General features: G+C 33.9%; 1 protein-coding gene across 3 annotated transcripts in view; it reads right to left on the bottom strand.

Moving 5' to 3' along the window:
• The window catches only part of BMP2K (BMP2 inducible kinase), a 140,192-nt gene that overhangs the window by 55,148 nt on the left and 58,427 nt on the right, over nucleotides 1-26,617 (bottom strand). For all 3 annotated transcript variants that reach the window (XM_002814909.6, XM_009240125.4, XM_054554109.1), the window contains exons 4-8: nucleotides 18,352-18,494; nucleotides 15,837-15,958; nucleotides 13,626-13,707; nucleotides 9,827-9,959; nucleotides 1,186-1,289 (exon numbers count right to left, since the gene is read on the bottom strand). In XM_002814909.6, coding sequence (XP_002814955.1) covers nucleotides 1,186-1,289; nucleotides 9,827-9,959; nucleotides 13,626-13,707; nucleotides 15,837-15,958; nucleotides 18,352-18,494 — 584 coding nt within the window. The remainder of the gene's footprint in view (nucleotides 1-1,185; nucleotides 1,290-9,826; nucleotides 9,960-13,625; nucleotides 13,708-15,836; nucleotides 15,959-18,351; nucleotides 18,495-26,617) is intronic.

The raw sequence follows: 26,617 nt of genomic DNA, 5'->3' as shown, positions 1-26,617 counted from the left end.
AGTCTACTTATCTACTTCTAGAACTGCAAAGCTTTCAGCTTCAACAGAGAAAAGAGTACATCAATATGGCAAGGGCTTCAAAAAAAAAAAAAAAAAAAAAAGGTGCCACATTCTTTCTTTGTTCTTAGTGGGGTAGATTAAGTTACACATAAAGGAAACCCTACAGAAACAGGTCAGGCCAGAATGATCTTTACAAAGTCAAGAATGGCTTATAATCAGTGATGATTGCAGAACCTTTATTAACATTGGCAGAGACTTGCCATACACGATTCACCTAAAGTAGTTAAATGCACTGTACAGACAGTGAATAAAATTGAAAGCTTTTGAATAATACTAACTATTGCCAACTGAGCACCTTCCATGGACTAGGCACTGGGTTTTACATGTAATCCTTATAATTACTATCCTTGTTTTACAGAAAAAGAAATGGACATTAAAGTAACTTACCAAAAGATTAAAAGTCAGTCACTCATAAGCACAAAACTGAATCTGGGTCTCTCTGTTTATATTGCCTGTGCTTTTCTTAAAAAAAACTTTTTTATAGTTTTAGGGGATGCAAGTGCAGTTTTGCTATAAGGATATACTGCATAATGGTGAAGTCTGGGCTTTTAGTATGACCATCACCCAAATAGTGTATATTGTACCCATTAGGTAACTTCTCATCCTTCATCCGCTTCCCACCTTTCTGACTTCCAATGTCTATTACTCCACTGTCTATATCTATGCGTACACATTGTTTAGTTCCCACTTAACAAGCCTGTGCTCTTTATACCAAAGTTTCCCGAACTTACTCAGTTAACAGAGTGCTCAGGGTCTCAGTAATTGTTTACAACACTTCTAAGAAAAAAAAAAAAAACTAACAGTCCTGTTTATTAAATGGTTAGGCCCAAATAACTTAATAAAATTAGTTTTGTGCTAAGTCAGAAAGATGTCCCTGTGTTTTCCTCAAAAATGCAAAATATCCTGCCTGAGTCTGCTGCAGCTCCCCAAGGTATCTCAGTGCATAGTTTGGGTACTGAAGCTTTATACCACAAATATCAAACGCACAATCAGATCACTTGTCATGAAACAAGAAACTCTGTGTTTTAACAACAGCAACAACAAAAAAAGTAACTCTGAAAGTAAATATATTCACATACGATAAAATGAATTTTAAATTCATATCCTACTTGAAAATCTACTTACATTGATGTTGGAGACTGGACAATCCTTTTTGGCAAATTTAAATGCAAAATATGACACTTGAAATATATCAGGTCTATGTTCCGGATCTGGTTCAAGCATGAACCCTGCAAGAATAGATCAAAATGTTAAGAAGTTTTATGAAACACACATTATACTACTTAGGGGCACATTATAAGGATAAAAAATATATATTTTCTGTTCCATTCTAAGATCAGTGATGATTCTAGCAAACTTTATTAATGCCTATAGAAAATGCAGAAATTGCTATTTTATAAATAAAGCATTATCCCAAGCTAAGGGCAGATCAATCACAGAACAGCTCTACACTAGAAGTATGAATGACAAACTTGATTATTCTATTGAAAAAGTGATACAAAAGAAAAAGTGAGTTTAGTGAACACTGGGGAATTATTCAAGAAAGTTCCAAGGCCATAGTAAAAAGGTCCTTCAAGATAATTCTATTCAAAATAATTATTACTATTATCCAAAATACCTATATTAATTTTTAAGTGATCCTGAGTCATTAAGAAAAGCCTAAATTATGTACGTTATAATCTAACAAAGTAGTAATGGATTGGCACTGTCGTTTTCCAAAAACATGCTCTCTTCCCATACTGATGCTAACAACATTCACCATAGTTCTGTATCTTAAGATGTTATCCATATCATGCTCAGAAATATGGGCAGAGTTTTCTGGTTTTTATGAACAGATTTCACAACAACCTTACAGCATTGCTTGAAATCCCTGATCTTTTTTCTACCAAAATGACCACTAACATTTGGTAGTACTCCATTTCTTGGATAATTTTTAATTCTAAATTTCACAAGGTTGACATTTATACTCAATTCCATAACTAAAACATTTTGTTAAGACATCTCAAAGTCTACCTCTGCTTCATTAATTAACTCTAAGTTGTTATAATTTTTAAATCCTTTTTAAACTACTTAAAACGTAAAATTTAAAGAATTAGATGATATTCTTAAGTTTGCTAATAATGTATAGAGAGATCTAAGTATGTAAATGGGTTAAATAAAATTATAAATCAAAATGAATTAAATCTTCCCTTCAAATTTAAGTAATATTTTGAATACAGAATGTGTGATACATCTTCAATGACATGATAAACTTATTTTGGCTAAAAACACAGTTATGTGGAAAGTTATAATTTATTTGAGAGATTCTGAGCTCAGTGTAAAATATACGAAAACTCTGCATGTAACTTGATTTTATATATTTATAATGCTAACATATATCACTTATTAAATGGATTTTTTAATAATTTTTACCACCACTGCTAGATTGAAATAACTAAAAACATTTAATTCTAATATTTGCTAGTTTATATTCAAACTCAATCCAGAAAAGATTTGAGGAATCTACAAAATTTATTTTATCTTGATACCAACAGATATTAAATGTTTTTAACATAACAACAGTACACAAAATGGGGATAAATTTAAACATACTGTTAACAATAACTACTTATTCATATAATTTTAAAAACCAAACAAATCACACGAAACCTACCTAATTCACAAACATATAGTCCTATTTTTCTATTCTAACAAATTTATTTGGCTTTTAAAATCTAATTTCAACAATAGCTAATTACATATTTAGTCCTATAAAGAACTTGAAGTGGCACACAAAACTAAGATTTTTTTAAATATATAAGAAAATTAAAACTAATGGAAAAATAATGGCTTAGGGGTTGAGATGGACAGGATAATGAGGTCAGTTACAAACTACATATGATTTGGTCTTAAATGCAGGCCCAAAATTTGCTCTCCATTTTTTAGCTGTCAATATAAACAGGGCAACATGATCCATTACATGAATCACAGTGTATCTAATACAAAAACAAATCAGGTGCTAAGGAAAAACACTATTCGTGATACTGAAAGCTAGAGAGCAAATTCTCCGTTGAGTCTTTCTAAAGATAGCTCACACAAAGTGAACAACATTCTTAAGGAACAGCAGTGAGTGACACAGGGTCATGTTTTAAACACGCTATCAGTATGGACTAGTGGCCTAAATGCCATGCAGTAAAAGAAAGGGGTATGGTTTAAGAATGTACTTCTTTTGTGGCCTGGCTTAATCCAAGAAAAACTTTTTAAGTATCCAGAGAGGAATTAAATGATAGTTCAGGCATTCCTGGTTTTTCTTTGTTTTGTTTTCTTTCATAGCAGTTGAGAAGCACTGAGGGAGAAAAAAATAAATTTGAGATTCCTAACCTATATGGGTATAGGTATTTCTGTCTCTCAAGTTAAGCACAGCATATCCTCTAATGATTAGGGAGCTAGGTTGCAGGTAGAATTGATATTATCTTATAAGCAAACACAAGGACCTCCAATTCCCCTGGATCATGTTTTCATGTGGGAATATATCTGCTGGAGCCAGTTTAGTCTAACTGTACCAATCCCATTTATGTGACATAAAATCAACTCAAAAGGTCAGAACTACTATTTATTTTAATAAAGAAGAACAGAAAATATTAGAGTACATTAATATGGTAAATGTAAGCAATATTTCATGAAATGTGATTGAGTTTACGTGTGTGTATCCTGTGTGTGGTGTGTATACCAGGTCATAACTAAAATGTATTTTTTATTAATATATTGAATCACAGTCACAAAAAGTTTGAAGCCACTGTGCTAGTGTAGTGCCACAATCTCTATCTACTACTATAACTCATTCTCCCCAATGGGAAACATAGTGATTTGTCAAATTGTTAGACTAGAAAAAAGAATGAAGCACCTCCATCCATCAGTCTCTCTGATGATCTTTCTTTCAGAACAGGTTATTTTAAGAACATACATGTTCTCTGCTAAACCATATTTTATAAGTAATCTGTCTCTGTGGAAGAAGTCTAAGGTTTTCCAGCACTGCCTATGACTGGATGTTAATAAATTTGAGGGTTGGGAACAGAGGAACAGGCTCCTTCGGCTTTAGATCTAAATTTCATTCTGCAATCTGCTTTATCAGTACTAAAAAGTTGACAGTTTTATCTGATGAGCTCCAGTGGACCATCTCTGACTTGGTTCTAAATTCAAAGTATGAAAAGATGAATAATCATACCTGAAACCCACAGGTAGAACTTGGCTACATTTTTATCTCCGAATATTTCTAAATTGAATATTATCAGCAATTTAAAAAAAAGGAGAAAAAATCAATAAGGCATCTTTCAGCACTTAAGTTAAACAATATAATTTACTGAACTCTTCAAGAGAATGGGTTGCAAAATGTACTACTGGATTACTGAAGGATGTAATCTAGAGTGCAGAGGTATCACATTTAATACAGCTAAACACTGATTCAAAAAGAACAATTTCAGCCAGGCATGGTGACTCTTGCCTGTAATCCCAGCGGAGGCTGGGGTGAGGGGATGGCTTGGGCTTAGGAGTTCAAGACTGCAGTGAGCTATGATCTCACCATTGCAATCCAGCACAGGCAACAGAAAGACCCTGTCTCTTTAAAAAAAAAAAAAAAAAAAAAAGAAAGAAAGAAATTGACCCTTCAATTTTTATAGTTTTTCTAAAGCCATTTTCTCCTGCAAATAATTAAACCTCGAGTTCAGTGTTTTATTAATTGCTACTTCATGACAATAAAACCATATCATCTATTAACAAAATACGCTTTTGGGGAAAAGAAATGGATTAAGGAATGTATGTGTCCAGTTCACCTAAATGTAGTATTATGTGATTAGGTTTAAAAACAAAACAAAAAAGGCAGAGAAGCTAGAATACGCCCTTGTTTACTCAACTTAAAATGATCACCTGAATCATCACAAGACCATTACCACTGAATCTGATTCTACTATAAATATAAAATCAACTTTTTAAAACTTAGCCACGAAGAAATAATATTTATCTGCTCACTCAATAGTGTAAATCTTTCTATTGACACAAATACTACTAACACAACCTAAGAACACAAAATAGAGCTTCAGCACTGAAGGTAGTATAAGACTAAACTACAACAATATTTCCTATTGATGTACACACTGGTCTGAGGCAACTGAATTAATTATGCCTATACCAATATTGCATAGAAAAGCACAAAATCCCTGCACATTCCAACAAAAATAGAAGCTAAAGGAGCTACTTGTTGCAGCAGCCAAGTTATACTATGGTTTAGTCAAGGACCCAAGCCAAAAATTAAAGTAGTTACCATTCAAGTTACACAAAATGAAGGATCCATGCCTGGGCCTAGATAAAGTTAAGCCACCATCTCTAATCTAACAGCTCAACAAATTTAAAAAGAAAATACTTTGGATAGAAGTCTCAAAACAATTTTCCTGCTTAAAATTTGTTTGGCTTTCCCTCCATAAAGACACATTTTTCTCTCCCACAAACTTCAAGTTATTATCCTTAATTTCCCTGAAATGAGAAACATCCACTCTAATTTTCCAACCATAAATATTTCATGCATCAACATTATTTCTATCTGTTAACCTACAGACATTGTTATAGAAACTTACATGTTACTATATATGTCCTACATACCTTAGTATATGGGTGCTGAAATGAAACTAAATTTAATAGCTGATAATATGTTCAACCATAACTAAAACATTAAGTGGCACTAAATAATGCCAGGATAATATATTTGTAATAGACCCGGTAACTACCCCGAAAAGTTACTGATCAGAGCCCTCTCTCTACAAGTAGAGACCCAGAGCCAATGATTGAAAAGCTCCAAGGAAACCGTATCTTAATCTTTCATTTCAAAGGTACTTTTAAGCAGCTATTTTTTTTTCAAAAATAATATAGGAGAACAGAGTGGGTGAGGTTATAGAGGAAACAAGATTGGCTATGAGTTGATAACCAATGAGGTTGGGTGAGGTATTTTCATGAGGTACATGAAAATTTATTGCACAGTCTGTCTGTATTTGTAGAGATTATTAAATTTCCATAACAAATTTAAATGTAGTAAAAACAAGCAAGCAAATTCCTGGTTTCCCACAATATGGGTATTGAAATAAATTTAACCCTAATCGAACCAGTCACAGTGGCTCACACATGTAGTACCAGTTACTCAGGAGGATCAGCTGAGCCCAGAAGGTTGAGACCAGCCTGGGCAACATAGCTAGATCCTGTCAATAAATAAATGGCCGGGCGCAGTGCCTCATGCCTATAATCCCAGCACTCTGGGAGGCCGAGGCAGGCAGATCACTGAGGTCAGGAGTTCAAGAGCAGCCTGACCAACACGGTGAAACCCCATCTCTACTAAAAATACAAAAATTAGCCAGGCATGGTGGCATATGCCTGTAGTCCCAGCTACTCAGGAGGCTGTGGCAGGAGAATCTCTTGAAACTGGGAGGCGGAGGTTATAGTGAGCCAATATCACACCATTGCTCTCCAGCCTGGACAACAGAGTGAGACATGGTCTCAAAAAATAAATAAATAACAATAATAATAAATTTAGCCCCAATAGATGAGTTCTTAAGAGCAAAGATAAAGAAACCATAAAGCAATAAGCGAGAAGACCCTAAAGTTTAAAAAAAAAAAAAAAAAAAGCTTTTACCTGGTGTTCATCACTACCTTACTGCACAAAATAAGGAGGTAAGAAAAATAATCTTAGTAGTTATATTTAACAGTATATTCTGGAATATATGATAATTTATGGTAAGCCTTTGGTAGATCCACCATTAACCCATAAAACCAAATTCCACTTCAAAGCATCCAAAGACATTTCTGCAGGGAAAGCATGCTCTAGTAAGTGTCTGACAGCATGTCCTGCCCCTATCCAGAAAATCAGAAATTAAGTTAGATGAAGAATTGTAATATTGATATCAAGAGCAGTTGTAGCGCTAGTTGTTATAGTAATAATGACTATAGTATTAAAGGCTATCTCTTACTAAAAAGCACTTTTCAGCTTTCATTTAATCCTCACAATAACCCTAAGAGGTGGGTACTTTTTAAATGCCCCTTTTAGAAATGGGAAGACTGAGACAAATGGAGGTGCTCAATGTTCCATACCAAACAGGGACAGAGCAGATGCAATCCAAGGCTGTTTGGCTCTAGAAGTCTTGCTCTTAATCTCTGCAATGTACTTCTTTAATCACCTTACAACACAGGAGCCAAAAGACAACTGAGGCAGCCAGCTTTCGGTACATTCTTCATAACTATTCAGTAATCCTGTTAGTTATGCTTCTCATTTTCCTCTAAATGGTTCTCTAAGTTCTTTTCAACTCCTGGATCTGGAAATAGAAAGTACTTCTTTCCTCATCCCCCACGTCGGCCCCATTACTTGTCTACTGGGAGAGTTAACAAAAGCTAAGAAAAGTTCTAAATATTTGACTCCACTACTTTTAAGAAGAAAAGTCTCCAGGAAAGAAAGAAGAAATTAATAGGTTTATGAAGAGTAAATAATGGTAACTACCCTTGACCTAAATTAGTAATAAGAAAAGTATATTCAAATTCTTAGGTAACTACAAACCATACAGTTTTAACAAAGATTTTTCATGGCTATTTCATTTTCAAAATTTCTGTGTGTTATAAAATGGATGCAAATGGAACTAATACTAAAACGATGTGTATCTTCTTATGTTTTATTTTATGTTAATATATGGAAACAACTACATTGCATGAATACACAATTGACAAAAGTTTCACATTCAAAAACTATGAGCCAAGCTAGGAATTCCTGATTTTTCTGAACGTAGGATTTATTTAAAAGTAATATAAATCACTAATTACATATTATAAACACAGAGACACTGAAATAAAATGGCAAAAGACACAAAAGGCCACATTTGAAAAATATGAAGAATAAAATCGCAGGCCAGACATGGTGGTTCATGTCTGTAATCCCAACACTTTGGGAGACTGTGGTGGCAGGACTGCTCAAGGCCAGGAGTTTGAGACCAGCCTGGGCATATAGCAAAACCCAATCTCTACCAAAATTTAAAAATTAGCCCAGCATGGTGGCACATGCCCATAGTTCCAGCTACTCAGGAGGCTGAGGTGGGAGGATCACTTGAGGCCAGGAGTTTGTATAGTGAGCTATGATCACACCACTGTACTCCAGCAGGGCCTGGGCCACAGAATGAGACCTTGTCTCTTGAAGAAGACAAAGAAAGAGAAAAAAATTGCAAAGAATCTAAATGTTTTCTAAAACACGTTACATTATAGGTAAGTATGTTATGGTTTTAAAATCTGTACTTTATTAAGCTTTTACTACTCAATACAATAAAAGCCCATAAAGCCCTCTGACAGGAGATAAAATACTAGGAATATTGTAATTTCAGATTGACTTGAATGCTTTTATGTTTTTTCAACCTTTTGTTATTTTTGCCTAGCTCTCAGAAATAACTTCAAAGACATAATACACAATCAAATTTATACTAGCAATGATAAAAACTAAAATTAGCACATTTACTGACAGTAAGGGAAGCATATAATACACTGTAATGCATCAATTAACTAGAGCCTAATTAGATCTAAAATTATCAGTAGTATTTTTTTTCCATCTTACATTACAAACACACATAACCCTACCCCACTCCCACATACATACATACACACACAGAGAGAAAAAAAGAAAAACCTAATCACAAGAAAATAAGATCCTACTACTGTAAGCAAATTAAATCACAAATCAGACTAGATTTCTTCTATGCTCCCTTTTTTCTTTTGGCCATTTTTGACCTTTTTTGGAATTTTTACCCTTTTCTTTATGATTTACATGAGCGTCATAAATTATAAAACTTAGACATTTGTCAAATGAGTAACAAATATTTCTAATTTATGAGTTTGGGTTCATGAGTCTGGGGGAACTTTTAATGGTTTAAAGTTATATGGCAATGGATTAATCTTTTTTTAATAACAGTTCCTGGGATTAAATGTCTAGCTTATAAATTCCACATTCTACTCTTATAAATAATTTCACACTTACTTTCTTCAAGTACATTTGTTTTATTTTTATATTTAAATCTTTGATTTATCTGCAATTTTAGCATAAAGAATGAAACAGAGATCCAGCCTTATTTTTTGCCCACAAATGGCTGAGAAAGTTGAACTGCCATCTTCATCATACAAACCTCAAAATATTTCTATTTCTCTCTTTTCTATTCCAGTGAGCTGGAGGCTACAACAAGGGGTACTTGAATGCAGAAAACAAAGCAGAAATGCTAGACACAACACACTTAATGCTAGACACACTCCATGTTAAAAGGAGCTGTTTAAATATTGTAGCTTCCTAATTTAACAGTTGATGGTCTTCCCCGCTCCTCAAATCTTTTTAATAAATTTTACCTTGTAGATATATGAAAAGTTAAATTACAGTACCTACCAAAATGGAAGAAAAAAATCTTAAAGGAGGTTGGAAGAAAAATTAAAGTATTCTTTTGAAATCGAGGGCCTCTCGAAGACCAGCCCTTCTGACATTATCCCTTGGTGTGTGCTAAGTACTAAATCTTACCCAGGGGCTTAAAAACATCTATATTAATTAATAATTAGGTTGCTTTCATTCTTATATAAGTTTTTAAACACTTTTTTAAATGTTCTTTTTTCTTTACTATAGTTTCACAAAATTTTCATATATGAAATTAAGACTAGATTTAAGTAAAGGAATGTAAATAGTAGGCCTTAAGTACAGTATCCTACAATATTTTCATATATTTTTCCAAATACTTACTTATTAAGCAATGTATGTTACGGGAGTAACGAGAATTGTCTGGGATGGTGAAGTTGCCATCACAGATAGCAACCTGACTCTCACCAAAAGGAAGAGTGAAGAAACAAAGTTTATAGAGTAGACATCCCAGTGCCTGTAAACCAAAGAAGCATAAATATCGTTAGAGCTCAAGTTAGAAAGACATAAAAATAGCCAAAAACTCAATGTTACTTTAAAAAAGTCATGTTTCTATACTGGAGCAATCTTTTTACAAATTATTTCTTCAAAAAATTAATATATTTAATTTTTGAAAAGACATTTAACTATATCATTTCCATGATCTTCTGTCACATCTGTGGCTAGTTGGCTGAATTAATGGTATCGTAAAAATTAGAAGTAGCTGGTTCCTTTTGGAAAAAAATTAAACTTTTGTTTCTTCCACAAGGAAAATATATACTTAGCACATAACTAGCATATAACCAACAAAGTATAAGGCTTCTTCTTTAACAGCATTTTTAAGAATTCACTATAAAGCATGTTTAAAAGTCCTGGGATTCCAAATATGAATTAGCCAGCACAGTTAAACTTATCAGACAACCATCAGTAAATTCTTACTATTTACCAGGCACACCTCATTATTTTACACTATAAAAATTAAGTTCTCTGTTTCTAGATATAACCCTCCAACTTCTACTGCACATTATACTAATTGTATTTGTAACCTGGGTAATCTATATTAAAATTCAAAAGGGAAGGGCTCTGTCTGCTTAACCTGCATGGCTTCATAACCATCACAGTACTAATAAATCTACTTGCTGACAATGAGGGCAAAACACCCTAAAATACCAATTGCATCTATAAAAGTAGCACAGGAAATTTCTAGCCAAGGTGCTATCAGCTCAAATTTGAGAAGGATTTTTTTTTTTAAGTGATTTTTTGGCTCAAGAAATCATTACTTTTCCCAAGAAGAGTCACCTACAGGCCTTAAGACTGTAAGGGGTATTTCCAATTCTAACCAAATTGTATAAAATTGTCCAAGTTAGTATACACTTATATCAGCAATACCGAAACTTATTATCTAAAAATTACCAAGTCAGCTTTCCTTTGTTAAATTTTCTCCACATATCAACTTAGTAAACTCAGCTAACAAGTACAATAATTTTTATAATTATTATGGAGCTTATAATAAACCTAAACACCCTTGGTGAGTTCAGCAACAGTAATTTACAAAAGATTGTTTTTAATATTGCAGCAATGTTCCAATGAAAACAGTTCAAAAGCTCTAAAAATTTCAAAATGTTAGTTCAGAAAAATTACTGGGTTATTACATGACAAAATTATAAAGATCTGAAGTAGGGATAACCGGTTCTGTATGGTTACAAAAGATTTATGATGCTTTTTTCTTTAAGGAAGATATTTTCAGCTCATATACATCAAATTGAACATAAGACTCCCTTAACAACACTAAAAAAAAAAAATGCTATTAATGGTATAACGTCCACATTAGACTACATCTTTCTTTGCACTGTCCAGATGATAGTCTAGACAAAAGAAATCTCCATTTTAGCCAGTTTTCTTTTGTCAATCAAACTTTAGGAATTTGTCTTGTGTTAGAGTAAATGTTGTAGGGTTCCCAGATAACAATTTCAGCAATGCAAGTATACTTTAAAAATATATAAATCTAAATACTCTGCTTTGTAAAGTGTGAACACAATGAGGTACACTAATTTTTTCACATCAAAGGTATTTCCCTTTTCATCCATCTCAATGAGAATTGTACAAGAAACAGGAGGGAACCAGTGACTGAATTTTGAAGGCTGAGGATAACCATCTTCAATTTTCTTCATTAATAGGTAACATAAAGCATTTCTTTATGTTACTTATTAATGAATTTTCTAATACTTTATAAAATCAGCATCCTAAATCTCGGGATAAAAATAATAACCTAAAACAAACAGAAACTTCCAAGCAAAAAATTATTTTTTAAAATAATTATTTTCTAAAATATGAAGTGCTAAATACTTCAATATCGTACCTCAATATCATAACTCTCTGAATCAGTACTACACTGAAGCAGGATGAAAGATATAGTTCTTGGCCAATTTGAATTTAGTATTTTTTTCTGGATATTTACTGAATTCACACCTAAAGTATTGTAGCAAACTTGTGTTTCACCTGAGCTAAGTAAGACAGCATAAAAATGGCATCATGGAAATTAAAATTCTCCCTCTTTCAAGCATATAAATACACTGTTCTCTAATTATGTTTTTTTTTTTTTTTTTTGCGTATCTATTTGTAAGCCCACAGCTTACAGTTCTTCCATCACAGAATCTCTACTCTGTAACTAATATATAAACAGTACAAATTTTAAAAGTATCGTTGACAATTTAGTATGCTACCTCACTGGCATACTAAGTCTGAGGAAAAAATAACCCAAAAAAGGATCTCCTCCTTTTTGTTAAGATATTGGATAACAGTCATGTGCTTAGAGAATAATTTTTTTTCAATAAACCTTCAATGGCTTCAGAATGAAAAGTATGATGCCTATTTGTTTATCTGCTATTGAAATACTCTTTTCAAGTAATATGGAATTCAACAGGAGTCACAAAATTAGGCCAGAAAATACCTCCATAATTACCTATTCTAATACCTTCATTTTATAAATTAAAATCCAGTTTAATTTGCTTTCTACATTATAATAACCTTCATCTTTACTATAAGCCATTCAATGAGTCCAATGTTAATGCTGCAGAAAGCAAACTAAATTTGAGTTATGTAAGCTGGAGATCTATAAGTAGTACCAAATTAATAAACTTATTTTTAATTGATTAAATTATACATGTGATTTTAAAAAATTCATCTACCACAAGCATTACTGTTTGGTGAATGTATATATGTTATACAGATGAAAAGATATTAAAGATTTTTTTAAATTACCTTACAAAAGAATATTTGTCTCTCAAGACTTTGGTACCCCAACCCTAAAAGGGAGGAGGCCAGGAAAGGAAAACCAAGGAGATATTCATTTGGTTTCACACATTATGCTTGACAATTTTCTGTACATTACGTTTTCAAAACAAAATAAATCTGACCTTTTCTATAAACCCTAGAACTATTTCCAAAGAATTTTATTTCTCCATTCCTAATATGGTCACTTGTGATAGATAAGGCTAAATAACTGCTGAATTTAAACGAATTAACACTTAAAATACTCTTTTCCTAGTTTATTTAATACAATCACAAACATATTTATAAAATAAGTTCTAAAGAGATGTCTATATTCTAACAAAGTTCAACTATAAAGAAATATGGTCTATCTCAGTAATTATATCCAGATATATACAGGCTAAATGATAAAGATCCTCAATATACAGAAGCTAGTCAATGGTATGTTTATACTGTAATTAGAAAAACATTTACTCATACCAATTTCCATTAAAAAGACCCTAAAATACTCCAGGAAATTATTGTGTAATTACTTAAGAGTTATGTCAGCTTTTCCGTATTTTGATCAACCAAAATTCCACTCAAAAAAAATGTTAACACTCATATATAATCTAAATCCTAAAAAAATACTGTAGTTAAAAAGTTACATTATATGGAAGTTTTTTATTTGCTTTTTGATACATAAGCTTTCCATCTCAGGACTGAGAAGATAAAATGTTCTAGTACTTTTCTTCTCCCGAATAAGAAGCTCTACTGTACATCACTCTCTTCTACTTATTAGGAAATGCCTTTTGGGGAGCAGAGAAAAAAATAATAAACTGAACTCAGATTTTTTAATTTGGTTAGAGCAAGTTCCAGCCTTTCTTGGCCTTACCCAGATATCAGCCTTGGTGGTGATGGGTTTCCCTCCATAAAGGTTGATCATTTCAGGGGCTCTGTATGACAGAGTTGTATACCTGGCAGTAAATGAGTGAAATGGAGTGGAGATATATATATAAAAAAAAAAAGACAGATAATACATTGTTTCTACATAAAACACTACAAAAAAAGTCTTTTAGGTTCAATAACATTATATAGAATAATACTATTTTTTAAAACTCATTAAAAACCCGTCAAGGATTAAACAATAGAAAGCATCTATATACATTTTTATTCAATAAATACAACAGTATTTCTAATAATCTAAAAGCTTGTCTTTACTATAAAAATATGAAATAATGATAATATACTGGAAACAGTTTTCCTTGAATTTCTTATGTGAAATAACACAATTTGGCTATTATAGTCTCCTTATCAAAATATTTTAGTCTATTAACTTAAAAGTAAAACTTCCACCCTCTCAAAAACTTAATTTATATATTTACTAAGGAACTTGATTTTATGGACTCTAACATACTTCCTTGACACAGTAGAATCTCTTTTGAGTTTGTTTTTATAATTATTTTAAAAGTAATCTAGTTGCTACAATCTAACTGCACTCATTAAGTATATTTCTAATACTGACTGCCATAATAAGCTATTTGGAATCAAAAGGTATTATGAATAAATATTTACCAATAAAAAACCCCCATATTTATTATGAACAGAACATTTTAATGAAGTAGTGCTCAAATCTCATGTCAGAAATGCTCAGAATATGAATGGACATCCTATATCATGGCAGAATTTAAGATTCGGATTGAATCATTTTATTTTGCAAGAAGTATCTTAAAAGTCAACATTCTACTATCTTACTTTTTCCAAATCACTCTGACTGGCGAGAGAGTCTGAATACTACTACTGTGGAGGAATGACCTAAGAAGCCAGAAATATAAACTTCACCAAAACAGGATTTGTATTCACTATACCCCCACCCCAGCATCAAAAAAGTGTTGGCCCTTAATAAATACTTGTCAACTGAATGAATGGTAAGTCCATTAATTGAGCCACAAAAGACAAAACCCCTCATGAACTTTTGTTCATCGCTAATAAAACATTCAATTGAACCTTATACTTCAAAAGGCAACAGCAAGAAATAAAATGTCTAGCAGGTCAGGGATGCTTGGACAGAATCCTATACAGCAGCCACTAAACATCACAATCCAATAAATTTTTAAAATTATACACATGTATTCTCCAATAAGCCAATTCAATACTTTATTATTCTTGTATTCTTCAGGACTTTATATATTTACTAACATGTTTGTTTTTATTAAATCTAACATAATCATCATAGGCTAAGTTTCCCGAGTAGCAGTATGTAGCGTAGAAATCCACAGTATTATACAAATGGGACAGAGTAAAATCAGCTCTATTTGAACTATTTCAAAACATTGCAGTTCAAATGACGGCTCTGACATAGTATTAGGCAATAGAGAATTTGTGAGGAAGTGATGAAAGACAACTCAGAAAAGGTTGACTATTTAGAAAGTCCTATTCTGAGAGATCTTTCTGCGTTCTGTATCACTTTATTAAGATAACCTAAAATTTACAAATAGTTCCATTTGCTAAAAGTAGAAAGCAGAAAAGTCAGCGAAAGATTCTCACAGATACTTTAGCAACCACAGAAAGCACAGGATTAAGAGAACATAAAGTAGACATGACATTTCCATTCCAGAGCTTTCCAGTATATCATCACAAAGTAACAGTGATGATGCAGTCTTAACACTTTCATTTTCTACACAGTTTTCAATGCATAAAAAAGTCAATCCTTTTAATATTAAATAAGAAGTAAAAGCTTAAATGTTTTCAAATAATTTAACTTTTTCTTAACAAGGACAAATCCTCAGTATCAGTAAAAACAAAGATGTTTAACTGAATTCAATAACCATTTCAAACTCCCTTTAACAATTTCACTAATTACTACAGCTTATTTAACAAATTTTACAAATCTGTTTACAATGTAGACTAAAAAAATCTGCATCTATAGCAAAATATATTTCCTACTGAGCTAGATCAGACATGAATTAATCAACATCTATGGCACAGAAATATTTCAAAGAAATCTATAAATGAAATACCTAAAATTTGTATTAGCAGTGCTGGCCAGAGACTCAAGTTAACTTAAAATTACCATGACAAAAGTGCAATAAAGACAAATACTTACTTTTTAATTTCTTCTTCTACTACATTAACTCCATCTTTTTGAGGATTAAGAAATTTATTAGTGGCACTGCCAAAGTCACAAAGTACATAGTTCCCACCATCATTCAACAAAATATTTTCTACCTTAAGAAAAGAAAATCAATAATCAGTAGTATTTTCAAAGTGAAAATTAACTTTTTACAACCATTGTAAAAAATGGTTATTTGTACATACAAAGCTTATTTTTACACAATAAACACCAAAGGGTATATGCCATATACAAAAATAAGTATATATGTGCCACATATATACATATATGTGCACAGCGCACACACACATATATAGACATAAGATACCCAAATTATGAGGAAAGTCAAATGAATGGGAGCAAAAATATACTACGTCTACTGCTTCTCTTACTAAGAACAGAGAAATGCTTCTTCCACCCCAGGTTGATTTGTACAGGGGCAAAGAAACCCTAAATCCTCTCTAAAACTGCTTTTATAAAAGAGAAGAACTAGTACCTGGCAGAGTCTAGCTTCTCTCTTTTACTATACTTCCACTTTTTTCCTTTTCTGACACTTAAGCTTCTCTATAGATAATAATAGAAACCACTGGAATTCCATCTTTGACTTCTAGTACCATTTTTATTTAAAATACTACACTGAAAAAATACAAATTTGACTTAATCAGGAGATTTAATTTGGAGATTATTATAGTCAGTTTCTTGAACAATAAACTATGGGTTCAGAGCCCAATCTGCTACTAACTAGCATATGGACCCTTGGACAATCTGCTTAACCATTCATGGTGCATTAGTTTCCTTATGTAAAATGGGGACAATTAGAATATGAATCTGCCATATGGAACTGTTGTGAACATTAAATGAGTTAAAATATGTAAAGTGCTTAGAACAGTCTGGAATATGGTAAGCACCTAATAAATTACTATTACATGTTTTTTCCATAATGTCTTTTATTTTTATGATAGTCTTAGATAAGTAATCCATTTATTTCCATTTTATCGAAATACTGTTTCATTATAACTTTTCTTCTATATTTCACTTTAGTATACTTTTTTAAAAATTGTACAAAATAAAGATTCAAAAAGAAATCTACTTAGAACATATATTTTTGCACAAGTTTACACATATAAAAAGCACTAAGCATATAAAATATGGACAATACAAAATTATGCAGTTAAATGTCTTCTGAATTTAAAGAAGAGTCAGCTGAAGATATCAACTTTGTATGCAAAAAAATTAATGAACTATAACAGCACAAAAAGTGGTATAAAATTATTAGGGGAAATGGAAAAGCTGCATATTCAAAAGAACTAACATGAACTACACTGGTTATCCAAATTAAGGCGAGATGCCTGCAGTTAAGCATTTCAATCCTGCCTTATCTCCTACCATCATAGGTTTTCTAGATGATGCTTTCATGATTAACAGCCTATATTCTTAGTGACATTTTCTCTTTTATCTTACAAGCATTTTATAATAAACGTTCATAAAATTCTGTATAATCAGTCAGAACTGGGATTTAATCATTCAATATTTATTAAGACTCTGCTATGTACCAGGCACTATTTTAATTGCTTAAACACATCACTAAAAATTGAAAAAAAAAAAAAAAAAAAAAGTCCTGGCCCTCATGGAGCTTACATTCTAGACAGATAGGGCAGAAAATAAATAATAGGCATAGTACATAAGCAAATTATACAGTATCACAGGAAGTAATATGGACTAATAAAAGGTACAGCAGGTTAGGCTGTAGTGATGGGACTCACTGAGAAGGTGAACCTAAGCAGACCTGAAGGAGTGGAAAGGGTAGTCAGAGGAATATCTAGGCATAAAGCAATTCAGGAAGAGTGATTTTTGTAATCTCAGTGTTCTTGTGGGCATGAAAGAGGACACCTGTAGTTATAAATTTTATCTCTAGCAATATAATGCCAGAATATTCAATATTCTTTGGGGACTTTTTTCAATGTAACAAGTGGGTACCAATATAAGAGGTCAAGAGTCCACAGAAGATGAAGTGACCTTCAAGATAACTACCACCAAATTATAGAAAATAATAGAAAACTGTACTAAATTATAAAGAAATAGAAAAAGAGATCCACTTTTGGTCTACTCCAGTATATCTTGAGAACACCTTGATGCTTAATATGGATTACGGGAAATAGGAGGAATGCTGGCTGAACTGAGAGACAATAGTGTGGTGAGACATTTTACATATGTCAATGAAAATCACATTTCTGTTCAAATGAAACCTTTTAAAGAAGCCTACTACAGAAAACAGGGATGCAGGGTAGAAGGTACAAAATCTGCCTCCACAGCCATGCTAGAAATCCTCAAAGTCAAGTAAAGCACAATTTCAAATCTACAGTCATTCTTTACATGACCTCAGGAAATGTAGAAGGGGAGAGAGAGACCAATCTCAAAGCCAGTTTTTATACTGATTTAGATGAAAATACTCCAAGAACATTTTAACTCCAACTTATTACTTAATCCATAGGAATTCTAAAGTTCTTACCTTCAGATCTCGGTGAATTATTGGAGTCTTACACTGATGCAACCTTGCAACAGCTTCACAGGTATCACAGAATATCTGTAACACTTCTGGTTCTGTAAAACCTGTCTGTAGCTTCTTATTCATTTGATTCACTACCTGTCCAGCTAACCAAAAAAGTAATTTTGAGAGGACATATTTTTAATAAATAAAGTCTATCACAAGCAAATTAAGAAATGTCTTTATGGCTTCAAGTAATGGGAAATTGGCTTTTCATAATTCTCATGTAAGGACGCTTATTACATCATATTGTATTAATTCAATGACACACATTTTTTCACATTTTACATCTCAAGAGATCATCTTAAAATAGATAAATGTCTTATTAATGCTATTGCCCATTTTTCTTTAACATGTCTGAGATCAAAGTATATCTTATAATACTGGTTTTAAGAAACAGCTATTTAACACCATACTATTTATGGGCTAAACAGTGGTGAACAAAAATAAGGTTTCTGTTATCACAGAATTTACAGTCTAAAGGTAGAAGCAATCACACAAATAGATATATTGTAATAATTATATATCATAATAATATGAAAGAACTTATATAAGAAACCTAAATTTAAACTGTGAAGGAAGATGAGGAAGACAGGGTATCAGATCAGGTCGAAGGAAGTGATGTTTGAGATTGAAGGATAATTAGGAATCAACCAGGCAGAGACTCGGGAGAACAATATACTAGCGATAGTGAGTACTATGTACAAATGCCATCAGTTTAGGAAAGAGCTTGATGACTTTGAATAACTCAAAGAAAGCCAGTATGACTTTCTTTACAACTTAAAGAAAGCTGATATGCTCTAGGAAGCAGAGGAGACAATAAGGTGAGATGAGACTGGCAAGGCAGACAGGGATCGGCCATACTTTAGATTCTATCTCAACAGCCAAAGAAACTTCCTCATCTGACTTTCAAAAAAATCTCATCTAGGGTTAGGGGAATCAAAAGAGTCAAAACGGGCTAAGAGGTAAAATCTATCCAGATAACAGATAATGGACCAAAATAATTGACTAAAATCAAATTGCCACACATATACCATTAAGCCCTGAGAAGGTTATATATTACAATATAGAAATTGATAGTCTAATAATGATTCTTAATTATTAACAAAACATTAATCATCATTATATTTTAGGAATGCAAGTAAATATGTGATTCGCACAGAAATCAGTCTAATAAAAACTGAGTTTGGGAATTCAAAAAAACATAAAGCATTCATTAACCTGCAACTTTCCTTTAACAAGGTTAGATAAATGAACATATGCTATTTTACAATCTATGAGAAGGTACATATAAACTTGTTCCTTTTATTATTACTGTCTAAGCAATCTTGTCTTTTCTGAGAATATTTTTCTCATATAATTTTAAAGCAAAAAGAACATTAATTTTACCTATGAATCCCCAACTTTCAGAAAACTCAAGTGTAACTTGTTCAGATTATCTCACAAGACTGGGGCACCTGACCATGCAGCAACTTCCACCACTCCCTCATTCGGCAGACTCCCTGTCTTTTAATTAAACCCAGGCTTCTCTAGTTTAAGAATAATTAAACAGAATAAAAAAATGCTTTCTTTGTGTACATTCACATCCTTGAAATATCATATCATAGCTAAAGAAATCATAACCTTGAACTCAATCCACCTCTTCCAAACTTTCAATGTTAAAATAAGCAGAATAAATTTTAAACAAACTTTAATTCCCTTTCTTCTATCCAGAGACCTTTGAAGTAGAAATCCTCAATCACAAAAAACAAGTCCCTAGAGAAAACTAAAAACTATATTTGGGCTGAATTTCAAACGAAATAAATAAAATTTCATTACTCAAAAATCAGAGTTTTCTGAAAATTAAAGCTTAAAAGAAGGTATTCTAATAAAAAAAAAGGTAAAAAGTCAGATATGGAAATCAAACATTATATACTGAAGGTCTTTTAAAATGAGATACCCCAACTTTAAACGTGGGGCTTGCAACTTAGCTCACACCTGACCAATCAGGTAGCAAAGAGAGCTCACTAAAATGCTAATTAGGCAAAAACAGGAGGTAAAGAAACAGCCAATCATCTATCGCCTGAGAGCACAGCGGGAGGGACAATGATCAGGATATAAACCCAGGCATTTGAGCTGGCAATGGCTACCCTCTTCGGGTCCCTCCCTTTGTATGGGAGCTGTTTTCACTCTATTAAATCTTGCAACTGCAAATAAATAAATAAACACATAAATAAAAATAAAATAAAATGAGATCCCTACAACTCTCAACTCTTTCCATATTTTCCAAAGAGGTATCATTAACCCAAAACAAAAGCTTTTTACACTCTGCCAAATTTCATCACTAACATTAAAAAGCAACATTTTTCTAACCTCTTAAAAAGGTGTTCAACAACATCCCTATCTGAGTACACATATTACCACTTAGTTAAAAAAAACCATAAATACAACCTATTACTCCATTTAAATTTCTGATAATATGACTTTTTTATTTTTACAACTGTGATGGTTAATACTGAGTGTCATCTTGATTGGATTGAAGGATGCAAAGTACTGATTCTGGGTTTGTCTGTGAGGGTGTTCCCAAAGGAGATTAACATTTGAGTCAGCGGGCAGGGAAAGGCAGACCCACCCTTAATCTGGGTGGGCACAATCTAATCAGCTGCCAGCACAGCCAGAATAAAAAGCAGGCAGAAGAACAGGAAAAGACCAGACTGGCTTAGCCTCCCAGCCTACATCTTTCTCCCATGCTGGATGCCTACTGCCCTTGAACATCTCTCCAACTGCTTCAGCTTTTGCAGTCGGACTGGCTTCCTTGCTCCTCAGCTTACAGATGGCATATTGTGAGACCTTGTGATTTCCTGAGTTAATACTTTATATATATATAAACCTCCCCTTTATATGTATATCTATCCTATTAGTTCTGTCCCTCTAGAAAACCCTGACTAATACAACAAGATTATTCAATTTTATCTGTAGTAGATTGCATTACTGGCCCTAAATTTTCAAACTTCACTTTTTACATGCACTTTGTCATGTAACTCTGCAGTCTGTCCCAATAAACGAGGCAGATAAATTTCCTGCTCTTTGATTTGGGCTCAGTCATGTGATTTTCTTTAGCCAACAGAAACCGGTAAAAGCGTCAGTGTCCTAGTCCCGAGACTAGGCCTTAAGAGGCCTCATGTGCTTCTACATGCCTTCTGATGTTTCTATCATCCACATGAGAAAACCATCCTCAGGACAGCTTGCTAGTGCCAGAAAGAGGACGACGGACACGTGAAGCAGAGCTACTCCAACTAATCCCAGCTAACCACTGCCATGCGAGCAAGCCGTGCCAAAATCTGCAATGCCACCCAACCAAGCTAAGTTGAAAGCAGCTGGCCCATGGATACACAGGTGATAATAAATGAATGTTATTTTACGCTATTGAGTTTTGGAATTTTTTTTAATTAAGCAAATACTAACAGATATATAATCCATGGAAACATATGTAGAATACTTCCTAAAAACATACATCAAAAATTCATAAATTTTCATAATTTACTCACAAATTATTCATAAAATACTATAAATGTGCTCAAAATACCAATACTGATTTCTGGAAGTCTGAGACCTAAAGTACATAATTTCTCTTTAAATCTATGTATCAAAATATTAGCAAATAAAGCAGAATCAAACCATGAATTTACAAAGACAAAAGATGATTACACTCGACAGAAGATGATGGTAAACACTGAATACCTAAAACCACGTAAGGGGATACGAGCTATATAACATATGTTTTACTCTCTGTACAGTTTTATCCCTACATAATAAAAACCAATGTCCCTGAACTGTATACATTATATAGGTTCCCTTACTAAAATACCTTAATTGTTAAACAATTTTATGTAATGCAATTAGCTGTTACAGAGGAAGTAAGTGGAGAGTATTTAGTCCTCTATTCTCTGCCCTTCCAAATCTCTCCTCCCCCATGGGAGAAAAAGGAACTTATCTAATTGATTCATCTGAGAAAAGAGATTGTGCATACTCCATTGAGAAAACTGAGCATACTCCATTCAGGCATTCTTGATTTCTTCTATTAAGAAATAATTGCCCACTTAGAGGGTCCAACTGATCTGTAATACATGTAGTAACCTTAGCAGGTAAAACATCCGAAGAAAACTTCGAACAAAAAAAGAGAAAGCATGGTTTGTCCGTGTCCCCACCCAAAGCTCATCGCGAAATCCCACATGTTGTGAGAGGGACCCATTGGGAGGTAGCTGAAACATGGGGGCAAGTCTTTCCTCTACTGTTCTCGTGATGGTGAATAAGTCTCACGACATCTGATGGTTTTAAAAAGGGACGTAAAAGGGACGGTCCCCTGCACAAACCCTCTCTGTCTGCTGCCATCCACATAAAATGTGACTTGCTCCTCCTTGCCTTCCACCATGATTGAGAGGCTTCCCCAGCCACATGGAACTGTAAGTCCAATTAAACCTCTTTCTTTTGTAAATTGCCCTGTCTCGAGTATGTCTTTATCAGCAGCATGAAAATGGACTAATACAGCAAGGAAAAGAAAAAAATTTAAAACTAACATTAGCTGGGCACAGTGGTTCTGCCCTTAATCCCAACACTTTGGGAGGCTGAGGTGGGAGGACTGCTTGAGGCCAGGAGTTCCAGACCACCCTGGGCTACAAAGTGAGACCCTGTTTCTACAAAAAATTAAAAATTAAGAAATTGGCCAGGCATGGCCATGTGCACCTCTAATCCCAGCTACTCAAGAGGCTGAGGCAGAAGGATCACTTGAGTCCTGAAGTTTGACTTTGGACTCCAGTGTGGATGACAGAGTGAGACCTTGTCTCAAAAACAAAGAAAGAAGGGTCAGGGGTAGAAAGAAAGAAAAATGGATACACTGAAATTAATATCCACAGACAACAAAAGATTTGCAGCTAAAACAAAAACTAGGTGTATTTTTTTCCCCAATATCCCTGCATGGTAACAAGGTGTACTTTAGCAAAGAACACTGAGAGAACACGAAAGAGCCAAGCTGGGAGTGGTAGCTCACACCTATAATCCCAGCATTCTAGGAGGCCGAAACAGGTGGATCACTTGAAGTCAGGAGCTCAAGACCAGCCTGGCCAACATGGCAAAACCCCATCTCTACTAAAAATACAAAAATTAGTCAGGTGTGGTGGTGCACACCTGTAATCCCAGCTACTCAAGAGGCTAAGGCATGAATGAGAATTGCTTGAACCCACAAGGCACAGGATGCAGTAAACTGAGATGGCACTATGCACCCTCTAGCTTAGGTGACAGAGCAAAACTACATCTCAAAAAAAAAAAAAAGAGTCCTTGGAAATTAAAAATAATATAATAGAAATACAAAATTCTATAGAAGAGCTAAAAGAGGAATGCTTCCAACAATAAAAGAATAAAGAAAAGGAAAATAAGAAAAGAAAATCAGAGGATTATCAATCCAGAAAGCTCAGAACATCTGAAAGAAAATGAGAAGTCCAGTAAGAGAGAACAGAAAATGGAAGACAAAAACGTCACAAAAAGCATACCAAAAATGACACACAGTAAGGCATGTATATCTTGAAATTTCAATACGTTGTAGATAAAGGAAAGATTCAAACTAAAAGTGTCCATGGAGAAAAGATGTCACGTAGAAAAATTAAGCAATCACAATAACATCAATTTGCCAACAACACTAAGAAAAAAGTGGAATGATGTCCTCAAAATTCTGGATCAAAATTATTTCCAACCTATAATGTTTTAGCCAGCCAAAGTAACAATCAATGTGGGCACTGAATAAAAATATATTTATATATGCAAGGTTTCAAAAATGCTTCTCCAAAAAATCCAGTCAGAAAGCTACTGAAAAACAAAGTCTTCCAAATTAGGGAGTGAAAACAAAGGTGTGGCATAAGTAGCAGGGAATCCAAGACAGAAGGGAGGCAAAGGGAATTTCCAGAAGGACAGCTAACTGCTGTTCAAAATTAAGCAGGATGATCGAAGTCTCCCCAAGGGGTGTTTTTAAGGGAAGAAAAAAATGAAATCAAAACAAATATTAAAATGTCTAAACATACTGCATAATTACTTTTACTTCTTTTTTTTTTTGAGACGGAGTCTCATTCTGTTGCCCAGGCTGGAGTGCAGTGGAGCGATCTTGGCTCACTGCAACCTCCACCTCCCAGGTTCACGCCATTCTCCTGCCTCAGCCTCTCGAGTAGCTGGGACTACAGGCGTCCGCCACCATGCCCAGCTAATTTTTTGTATTTTTAGTAGAGAAGGGGTTTCACTATGTTGGTCAGGCTGGTCTCGAACTCCTGATCTCTTGATCCACCTGCCTCGGCCTCCCGAAGTGCTGGGATTATAGGTGTTAGCCACTGTGCCCAGCCAATTATTTTTACTTCTATTGGAAAATGCGGGACTAAAATATTAATATACAAGAAAAAAATTAGGCAAATGAAAAATGAGGTAATTACTAATTCCAGGAAAAAAAAGGATAAGAAAATACAACTACAGACACCATTAAATGGGAAAATAAACACTGATTTGGTCCAAAACCTGAGAATATCTATACTAGAAGTAAAATTCTTACCTTTTCTTAGAGACAATATCTAAAACATCAAAAATAGCACTAGAAAACTTTCAAGAGCCTCTTCATGCACAGAATTATATACTTCCCTTGATTTTCTAAGTCCTTTCTCTTTTGTACCCTTAAGAAATCACTAAAATTACTGATTCTCTTTTATATAATGCAGTGTGGAAATATGGAAGTAAATATAAGAAACATCTCAAATATTTTAAAGGGACTACCTCTGAAAAGAGGGATGAGGCAGGAGGGTACTGATTTAGCCACAGCTTAAGATATTTGACTTTTTTTTTTTTTTTTTTTTTTGACACGGAGTCTTGCTATGTGCCCAGGCTGGAGTGCAGTGGTGCGATCTCGGTTCATTGCAAGCTCCACCTCCCGGGTTCATGCCATTCTCCTGCCTCAGCCTCCCAAGGAGCTGGGACTCCAGGCACCCGCCACCACGCTCGGCTAACTTTTTTTTTTGTATTTTTAGTAGAGACAGGGTTTCACCGTGTTAGCCAGGATGGTCTCGATCTCCTGACCTCGTGATCAACCCGCCTCTGCCTTCCAAAGTGCTGAGATTACAGGCATGAGCCACTGCGCATGGCCAACTATTTGACTTTTTAAACCATATACATAAATTACTTTGATAAAAATTTTAAATTTCATATACCACAGAGCTTGATGATTTGAATACCAGATAACTATTTCTAAAAAATTTTTAAAATAAAACAATGCATTCCTCAAAAAACAGATATGATCATTCTTCTACTTTAAAATAAAATTTGCCCCTAAAACTTGAAGGTCATTTGATTCCCCTTTTAAGATGTCTTCTAAGTGACAATTAAATTTATCCAAGGTTACGATTATGCTTGATTCAAGTATCTTTTAAAAGTTACAAGTAGTCAAGGGCTATGAGTAAACTCTACGAATTAGCACTATAAATACTAGAATTCAGGAAAATGGGGTAGAAAAAAATCAGCATCTTCTCCTAAAAGAGATCACAGTACAGTACTTTATAGTAGAGAAGATAAGACATAAAGAAAAAACAATCGAGAAACATGTGTTTGTTAAATATTGTGTATGGAAATAAGTTACAAATATATCACAGTAGGTATTGTAACATTGATTCACTTCATTTCCCCCATCCTTCCCTCCTTAAAATACTGCAGTAAACAAGATCATATTTTCTCCAACATCACCATCATCTCCCTCTTCTTCCACAACCTTCAGGAAACTGTAAGAGTTTCTGGGATAATAATTAGCAATCATTACTGTCTGAAGAGAATGTAAATGTAAACCAGGGCTCCCTAGAACCACAAGTGCCAAATATGGCTTGCAAGTTTGTAGGAAATAGAATATTTGCCTCCACCTTTCCACACATTAAAATTTTTAAGGCCAGACATGGTGGCTCATGCCTGTAATCCCAGCACTTTGGGAGGCCGAGGTGGGCGGATCACGAGGTCAGGAGATCGAGACCATCCTGGTGAACATGGTGAAACCCCATCTCTACTAAAAATACAAAAAATTAGCCGAGCCTCGTGGCGGGCACCTGTAGTCCCAGCTACTCGGGAGGCTGAGGCAGGAGAAAGGCGTGAACCCAGGAGGCGGAGCTGGTAGTGAGCCAAGATCGCACCACTGCACTCTAGCCTGGGTGACAGAGAGAGACTCTGTCTCAAAAAAAAAAAA

This window comes from Pongo abelii, chromosome 3 (genome assembly GCF_028885655.2).
Source record: "Pongo abelii isolate AG06213 chromosome 3, NHGRI_mPonAbe1-v2.0_pri, whole genome shotgun sequence".
Lineage (NCBI taxonomy): Eukaryota > Metazoa > Chordata > Mammalia > Primates > Hominidae > Pongo > Pongo abelii.
The sequence above is the reverse complement of the archived record's forward strand: the minus strand, read 5'-3'. Positions and strand labels throughout refer to the sequence as shown.